General features: G+C 36.2%; 1 protein-coding gene across 1 annotated transcript; it reads right to left on the reverse strand.

Annotated features, from left to right (window-relative positions):
• Positions 1 to 2,345: 2,345 nt before the first annotated feature.
• Positions 2,346 to 8,859, reverse strand: LOC113230930. The gene is made up of 4 exons (XM_026465043.1): positions 8,661 to 8,859; positions 5,643 to 5,772; positions 4,285 to 4,435; positions 2,346 to 3,257 (listed from the first exon to the last, which is right to left on the reverse strand). Exons 2-4 carry the CDS (start codon positions 5,761 to 5,763, stop codon positions 3,134 to 3,136), a joined length of 396 nt encoding a protein of 131 aa, XP_026320828.1. The 5' UTR covers positions 5,764 to 5,772; positions 8,661 to 8,859; the 3' UTR covers positions 2,346 to 3,133.
• Between the last annotated feature and the right edge of the window lie 682 nt (positions 8,860 to 9,541).

Here is a 9,541-nt window from a genome sequence, read left to right on the forward strand (position 1 = left end):
TGTGTGCGTTATTATTATGTATGTTATTATTATTATTATTATTTATACAAAGGAAGGTTTTTATTACACGCGAAATACAACTGAAAATTTATACTTATCCTTTTAAGTACTACGTCACAGTTATGCGTTATGATATCCGTTGATACGACAAAACAGTAGAAGTGAAAGAACCCGACAGTGTTTACCACTTGGGGTGAGGCCAGACGAGCGTAATTTTTTGAGTTGCGAGTCGTATTTCTTGAGTCTCGTAACTTACGTTCGAATGAAATTCGGTTGGGACGCCAGATGTATTTTGAAATGTTTGTATGTAATAGTAGAATAAGATCAAGTAGGATAACTCCCGCCTGTTCAATACCTCACTAGGAGCGTGGGGTTAATTCGATTACTATTTTAGTAGTACATACAGGTTGTAAACATAGTTTTCGAAAACTTATAGTTTTTTGTCACAGTGTTTTGGTGCTATATTGAAACAACCTATGTTAAAATGAAATACGTACACATTGATGTTTGTATAGCAGCATTGGTACTTCGATTATAGCAATATGGGTACGAAAGAGGAATGAATACGAGATTGTACATATATGTAATAATTTATTTATAAATAAAAAAAAATATTTGACACAAAATTATAATTTTATACAATAATAATAACTCGCATAAAAATGCTATAATAAAAAAAAATACAGAGAAAAGAAAACATACTAATAATAATATAAAAAATGTGTCAGACAACCACACTAATTACTTGATCTCAAAGTAAGTAATTCCCTTTACTATGGGTACCAGAGCAATGAAATTAATCTGGAGCACTATCCAGACTACGCAGACCTCATTTTTTTTTTTTTTTTTTATACCTGACAGGCAAATGACTCCACTCCACCTGCAATACCCATAGTGCTAACAACTGGGCCACCAAAGTCGTCAGATAAACAAATACATAAATAAAATACGCCGCCAGCGTAATCGAAGCCAAAAACGAAAGCGTGGATAGATCCACTATAATTTTTTTCAATTTTTTTTTCAATTATGGTTGAAATTGTGTGTGAAGGAAATAAATTTATTATTATTATTATTAATTATGTTGCTATAGAGAAGGTGATTTTTATGCACTGTAGTATCCCAAATTAATACAAGATGAAAACAAATTTTACAACTACTTTAGGACTCTAAAGTACTTGTAAAATTTGTTTTCTTCTTGTCTTGCACCCTTTGATAATTTAAACGATTTATTAAAAGCAAAAAAAAATAATAAATATACTAAAATATATATGTATATATGTCCTCGTAGGACTCTCAATGACTACTTTTGACTCTCGGACTATCGTTCACATCGATCGCTTAAAGTTGAAGTTTAGTTTCGACTGCATGCAGTTAATCCGTGATCTCGCTGTCAACTTCATGCAGTCGAGGTCTCTGCTGAATAAAATTTATTACGACTTCACACATTAACTGCAAATATGCGAACAATCTGTTACCAGCCAATAATGAATTGCGCGCGTGACGACCCGTGTTAAGCAACGCAAGTGCACTATAACATTATGCAAATGTGTGCGTCCGTAAACGGCGCGCGGTTGGCGTGCACACATAAATAACCGCGTAGCTACGTCGTTGTATGGAGTTACCCTACTTATTCTTCTTCTATTATGGTTTACATGGGGTGCTTATTATAATATTAGAAAAATAAAAAATAGCTGGGTACACTCACACGCCCAGTTTATGTGAATATCCAGATTAATTTGCAAAATTTTACCACTTGCCAATAAATGTTTTCCTCACAATCCTTCCGTCACCCCTTTCTACACCCCGCATAAGCTCGTTACACAGTGCGACCGAACTTCGGTCGTAATTGCACAACTATGCGTACTTTATACAGCAGTTGTGCCTTTTTACGTTCCGAGGGCAGATTTTACGTCGTTGTGTCGCATAAATCGGACTATGTAACCAACACATGGTAACAGTTTCGGTTTGATACATTAATGTACTGGACCATATTCCAAAAACAGTATCCACAGCACGATACAATTTGTCTTAGTAATAAGTTAGTGTAAAATTACATTTAAAACAAAGAAAACAAAAACGGAAAAAAAAACAAAATGCGAGCATTTTATGAGAATGAAAGTAGCGTAAAGAATAATGGCCAACTAATTGTTGAAAGAATTACAAATATTATAATTACGAATTTGAGTAAAATAAACTCACTAGATTTTTCAAATTATTCTAAAAGTCTGACAAATATTTATATGAAACTCTAATGACTATTACTATGTAACAGTCTAGGTTACATACCATCGAGTATTATATACTCGATGGTATGTAACCTAGACCAACATCCGCAACTGTCAGTTTCTTAATTCCTTTACGTTAAGCGACATCTGTCCGCCAAGAGTTTTGAATACTTATGTATAGATAGCTCCGTCCACATTTAGGTCACGTAATATGAAATGTATTCATTCGATAGATTTGCAATAAGAGTAATCTCTAATGCTAACTACTTGATTACAGAAAATAAAACAGATAATTCCTTTTCCAAACATGCCACGCGAAAAAATGACAAAAAAATTCTCGATTTCAGGGATAAGTAGCATGTTCCACAATTCAGAGATAGATGGCATGTTCCACAAGAAATAACTAGAGTATGGTTTGTACTAATTAACTTACTCTTTTGTTTTATGGCTTGACATAATAGCTTTTTTTATAAAAAAAAGGTTTTTCTCTAACTTTCGTCCTACCAATACAAACATACGGCACTTGACGGGTTCTATTAAGTCTGATTAAGGTTTCTGTACGTTACGTACCGAATATATTACTTAATTATGTAAACATGATATATAAAACTTCAAATTGGAATACCTTTAATTCCAGACTTCTCCGAATAGTAAACCTAAAACCAAATTTGTTAAGGTATTTAAAATCTATATTATTACATATTTTTCATACACAGACGCAAACAAATTAGGTCAACAAAAATTTGTATGGGAGTTCGTCATAGTTCTTTAGCAACTCAAAAAACACGACTTGCAATTCACATTACGCTCGTCTGGCCTCACCCTAAATAAACTGAATTCGTACCAATAGTGTACTTTATACCTATGTGTAAAAATATTTTAATAATTATTTTCTATTGTTATTTCTATTATCTTCTAATAGGTTTGGTCATGAAAATATGATTTTCGATCTTTGTGTAGATGCTGTCTTTACGGTGGTGGTTGGCCCGTCCTTCCTCCATTGGGACTCCTGGCTCGTGGTACCACCCATATCTATAAACAAATTTTTAGTAAATTTATTATGTTTTGTAGATAGTTATGGAACAAAAGTTGTTGTTTATGATGTTAGTAATATGGCCCTGTGAGGTTTTTTTATAATATCAAGTGATGAAATGAACAAGTGAGCGCTGATGGTAAGCTACACGCCTGTCCATAACAGTTGGTGCCAGTCAGAGGTTTAAATCGTAAAGATTTTTTTATATAAATGTATAATAGACGCACGCTTGGCCACAATCTCACCTGATGTTAAGTGACAATATGACCGACGATTGGACGCGTTTGCTTAAAAAATGCCTATTCACTCTAGCCTTGAATAGCCCCAAATTATACTTTTCGGGAAACACAGAGTATTTCTTTCCTTTGCTGTACGCATCAGAAAGGAGGAAGCAAAGCGCTTAGTGCGAATAGGTGGCATATCAACGACATAAGCATGAAGTGTTCCGGACCTTCTAGTCGACCGAAGGAGGAACGGTGAGGGTGGAACTAAATTGAAAAGTTGCTGCCCACACTCCCAGAAATCCGATAGGAAACCGACAAGCAGGCTACTTTTCTGCGATGATCGAGATTTTGCCACTGCGGCCGTGGCCCTGAGACATAAGAAGTGTATGACATGTGCCTGTAATTTCACTATTATATTACAAATATGTTATGCTAGAGATAGTGGCATCCTTGATGCGTAGAACGCGTGCCGGTAGTGTCCTGAGTATCATATCTGGCGAGGTCCAGGGATCACTCTTTGCACACTGGATATAATTTGTAATAACTACGATTAGTATTAAGTTTTAGTTATTTTACTAACCGAAATCAAATATTTAAATTTGAATAATCATTATTATCCTTACATAGACCGGTCTGACGAAAAATTAGAAAACTTAGTAGTAAAAAACATCATGATGTTCAATAAATATAAATTATGAAAAATTATATTCACTAAAATTCATAAAAAGGAAGAAAAATAAATAATCTGGTAAGTATGTGATTGACAAAACAAAGGGAATCATTGTCAGAAACAAATTCTTACACTTGTGCTTCTGTAGCGGGTCCGGAGTACTTGTTACGCGGTCCTACAGATCTTATCTGCGACACTCTGTAATGGTAGTGCTCGATTTCCTTGTCCTCTTCAGATGGCGTCTGGTCGTGACAAGCGTAGAACTTGCCAGTAACGGGACTCGCTGGATATGTCCATAGATTTCAAAGTTAAATGGTTACACTCATTATATCCTCAGAATTTGCTTTTGCATTATGAGATGAGAGCTTTGAGTAATAAGGCAAAAATTGTTAAGTCTATGTAGTACAAAAGAAATATACATATATACGAGCGATCTCGTTTATTTGCCAGACTCTACTCCATAAGCTTTTTTTTATACCAAGTGACGGGACGAACAAACCGTGCGCCTGATGGGAAGCGACACGCCTGTCCATAGCAGTTGCAATGCCACTCAGAACTTTAAATCGCATTGACCCTACGAGGACCGTCTATGAGGTCCACCACTGCGTCCGTCACCCTGTTGACAAGTCTCATTAATATCACCAGAAACCTTACCTTCAAAACCGGAACGCAGTAATGCTCACATTTTTTTTACAAGACGAACTCTTTCACAAGGAGCTCTACTGCTATTTACGGGATTTTCGAGAACCTACTTCTTGTACACGATAACGCCAACATTGATATCTAAAGTCTATGTCATAGTCACCATTTTTATAAAAGTTGCTTTGAAAAATGGATTATGTAGACAGATAGACACTAGTGTCTACACATAAAAGTTGCTTTGAAAAATGGATTTGCTTTCTAGAATAAATCCGAACTTTAATGTTACCATAATGAATTTTTAGGTTTTCGTCCTACACAAAGGCTCTTGCAGGGTGTTTTGATCTATGATATTTGAAATAAATATTGTAAATAATAAAGCATGAGACACGCTGAATGCGAGTGCGGATCGAGCGCGTGTAGTCAGGAGACTCACCGTGCTCCCGACTCGACACGCGCCCGACCCGCACCCGTTCTCTGTGTGTTTCACGGTTCAATGTGCACAAATGTTTATTTACAAAGAACAATCCGTAGAGCATCTTGCTCATTCTTTTCAAGGGAATCTGCCTTGCGAATGAGCGGCCGAGTTTAATCAATATGATGATTTCAAGTGTAATTTTAAGCAAATTATACATTAAATAAATTTTTACTTTGAGTTTAGAAATGAAACTATTTTCGGGATCTAAAATCCCTTCTACCGTAATCATGGGGCCTGTAAAAAGCACGAAGCATTGCTTTGTTTGAAAACAACCGGAAAAAATAGATTCATTTCCAATTTAATGTTATCTACTCAAAGATAAAGGTTTTCTTGTTTTCCAAGGTTGAAAAGTTTCAAAGTTGAATTGACTTGCCTCCGAAGTTGGGCCGATAGACCTTATGGTTTCGGAAGTGCTTCAATTCTCTGAAGATGATCTCGTTGAACATGTGAATGTCTTTACGCGGTCTCGTTCCGAATTTACTTTTCTCTCTCATTTTCAATGCCTGAATAAGGACAAAAAGTGACAAGAGGATTACTTTGCAAATATGAAATGGGTCAGAGTACATAAGCTTGACTTTCGACTTTGAAACATTCCTCTTAAGTTTTTTTATATAATACCTAGTGACGGAACGAACAAGTAGCACGCCTGGGGGTAAGAGACACGCTTGTCCATAACATTTGCAGTGAGCTTTGAATCGCAAAGATCTGAAGGTCACTGACATAGCGCCCGTTACTCTGAGATCATATTTATAGTCATAAACTTTAAGGTAGGTTACTATCCATCACTTAAAACTTCCCATGTGAGTTTTTTCGTCATAACCACTAAACACGTCAATGGCCGCCGGGTTTAGTCGATTTTTAGTCGCAGTAGAGTTCTTTGTGAAAGAGTTCGTCTAGGTAAATACTGCCACCTTAGCTGTTTCTGCTGACAAACAGTAATGTCAGCATTACTGAAATTACAGGTACACGGGACTTATCACCTTACGTCTCTGGGTTACGGGCCCAGCAGATCTTTACGATTTAAAGCTCTGAGTGGCTGTGCAACTGCTATGGACAGGCGTGTAGCTTACCAACAGGCGCACGACTTGTTCGTCTACATAAAATACGATAGAAGATCACCCAAATTATCTTTACTCAATTCTTTACATAAATAAATCTTTCACCATCAATCACAAACAAATTCTAATCGACTTTTGAAAATTAAATTAATGGTGGTTATAAAATAAGTAATAACTTAGACGATTACTCATAATTACATAGAAACATTGCACCGCAATCAAGTTATGAAGTCTTGGGTAAGTGAAGCGATCAGCGTAAGTATCTAATCAGTTAAATGTTGATCTCACTTAACAGCTAGCACCTGCTCGCTCATTATTTAAATTATAGATGATCATTGATTTGCCAAGATTTCTTTTTTTATTATATTACAAGCCTTTGAAGTCTTTAAACGTTCACACTGTTCATAAAAGCCTTTTTTAATTTATTTAAAAAATAAGCGCGCATTTGACTTCCATCTCACATGGAAAGTAACAATGAGGTCGATGATGGAGTATTGTTAACAAAAGCTGTATAATGAATTACTTAGTTTAAAATGCCTATTACTACTTGCATTTAGGGTCCACTGAAAATCAGCGTCACAGCCTTTTCCCGGCGGTGACATTAGCTGAGTGGACACCTACTTAGTACACAATAGTGTTGAGACTATCTTTGTGGTCATTTCATTACCTATTATTATAATTTCATTTTTAATTTATTTTATATAATTTTTTTGTTATTCTATTTTATTTTTGTTTTAATTTAGCTTTATCTTTTTTTTTAATTCTTACTGCGTATTATTGTGATGTGGCATTATGTAATAAACGGTTTCTATTCTATTCCATTCAATAACTATCAGATTTAGTTAGTTATTGATTCGGTTTGGGTACAATGAATTAAAAAAATGGCAACACCAAACGACATTGTTGGGGTTGTTAAAAAAATAAGACGGGAGATGAAAAGAAAACGGGCGAAGAATTATTTTCCTGAAAAGGAAGTATAGGTTTTTACGGGTTTTAAGGTATTACATACCGGATGACAATTAATGGGAGATACAGGTTTACTGTTTCATTTTAAAATTATATGCTTAGGCTTATAGTATGTATACCTAAATAATGCCTATTCACTCTCGCCTTGAAAAGGCCCATGTTTCACCACCTGAATAATTTCGTTGGTTCGAATCTTGCCGGATCGAAGGAATTTCTTGGAAGTATTCGATCTTTGTATTAATAATTATATCAAAGTAATGGAGTAATTTTACAAAATATAATTGAATATCATGACGGTAAAACATTTTTTTTATATCATACCAAGTGACGGGGCGAACAAGTCGTGCGCCTGATGGTAAGGAACACGCCTGTCCATAACAGTTGCGGTGCCACGTAGACCTTTATAACACAAAGATCTGTAATTTCACCAGCACCGTTATCCTTCAAAACCGGAACTCACATTACTGCTTGGCGGCAGAAATAGGTAAGAAGGCAGCACTCCCTGGATGAACTAGTTACGCTAGTTCATTCCGTGGCTTAGTTGACATAGCGTCTGGCACAGTTTGCTGGAAGACGCTGGTTCGAATCCGGATCGAATAATTTTTTTCTAAGTGTTCGATCTTTGTATTAATATTTATTATGAATGATGAATTCTCAACTGAGGTAATCATATTCAATATGCTGATCGTTTTTTGTCATTTTAAAAGAATATACATCAACATCAACCCATTTATACGTCTCACTGTTGGGCACGGGTCTTCTCTCAGGCGAGGGTTTAGGCTATAGTCCTCCAAGCTGACCCAGTGCGGGTTGGGAACATCACACCTTCTTCGACGTGCTGGTTTCATCAACATGTTTTTCTTCACCGAGAAGCTCATGGTCTATTTCAAATTAAATTTCGCACATAAATTCCGAGAAACTCCGAGGTGCGAGCCCGGATTCGAACCTAAGACCTTCTACTTGAGAGACAGTAGGTCGAACCATTAGGGCACATTTATTCGACTTGAATTTCATCGCGCTCACGTCTAATTGTCATGGCAAAGTACGCTTTATTTATTTGGCTTTTACATTTTAACTTAAATGAGCAACCCGGGCGCGCGTGAGAGGCTGCTTTGTCTTTAGTCTACGCGCCGACTGCGTGGTTGTATTATTCAGAAGAACTTAAATGTTGTTGCCTAGTAAATAGAATTCAGATTCGTCATTAATGTACGTTGAAGTGTGGTAAGGCGGTCACTGGGCGATCGCCGCACGGCGGCCGCGCGAAAACTTTCGCGTCGTGTAACTGGGCGCTTAGGGTGATTAAAGAGTATCACCTTACGTAAAGGAGACTGTTATTTGTTGTATAAAACGTAAAATAAGGTACGTACCCAAGTTACTCCGGAATTGAATAAATTGGCGATGCTTTTTTGCTTTACTTTTTTTAAGACTTCCAGTGCCAGTTTTGTGAAAAATAATAAAAAAATTATAGCAATATCATTGTGAGAATTTTAATCCTTCAGTTGATTAAAAATCACTTAATTTTGAACACTTCTTTTTGCTTTTTAGGGATATTATTTCCTTAATGGCGGCCCAAAGAGTAGAGTAATACAGGAATTGGCAGTCATTAGGCTTGGGCCAATGTCAGTTTTGTAAGAATAATTATAAAAAATAGTCGCCAGTGTCAGTAGTTAGGAAATAAAAATTGCCAGCATTCAATTTGAAAAATAATATTAGGTAAGGCTTTGTTGTTTTGCGTGTCGATTTTGCCAATGTCAGTGTTGAAAAACTGCCCTAAACTATTAAAGACTCAGTGCGATGGTGAGATGAATACTCGGTTATTAAAATACTTCACCGGTTATTAGGGAAATTAAAATAATGGCGAACGTCGGCCACCTACGAGTTTCAACTTCAACTTTTGTATCTATGGCTTTTCATTGTCAGATTGTCAAGTATTACTGTCAATTATGTTGGTTTCCATAGTCTAAGATTCCGTTTTTTTTCCATCCTCTAAGACGTATTCCAGGAATTGAAACTTTATCCGGATTTGGCATGGCCGCCATTATAATAACTCTGAATTGACCCCACTCTGATGTGATGACCTGCCGAAGATAAGGCTTAATGCCTATAAAATATGTGTAATGATTTTTTTCCATCATCTAAGCTATAATGAACTGATGTCTAAGCCTATTTATGTAAAGCTAACAAAAGAACAATTCACGTTCAAGCTGTGGCGACTTTAGACGCCGCCTATTATCACGCTCGCTGCTCG

Source organism: Hyposmocoma kahamanoa, unplaced genomic scaffold (assembly GCF_003589595.1).
Source record: "Hyposmocoma kahamanoa isolate Upper Pololo Valley unplaced genomic scaffold, ASM358959v1 101, whole genome shotgun sequence".
NCBI classification, from domain to species: domain Eukaryota; kingdom Metazoa; phylum Arthropoda; class Insecta; order Lepidoptera; family Cosmopterigidae; genus Hyposmocoma; species Hyposmocoma kahamanoa.

Excerpts from the sequence above, each read along its gene's own strand:
- LOC113230930 (XM_026465043.1), bottom strand. The coding sequence starts at position 5,763 with ATGAGAGAGAAAAGTAAATTCGGAACGAGACCGCGTAAAGACATTCAC. Across the intron at positions 4,436-5,642 it reads CTATCGGCCCAACTTCGGAG|CGAGTCCCGTTACTGGCAAG; the intron begins GCAAGTCAATTC and ends GGACATATCCAG. Across the intron at positions 3,258-4,284 it reads CCCGCTACAGAAGCACAAGT|ATATGGGTGGTACCACGAGC; the intron begins GTAAGAATTTGT and ends ATTTGTTTATAG.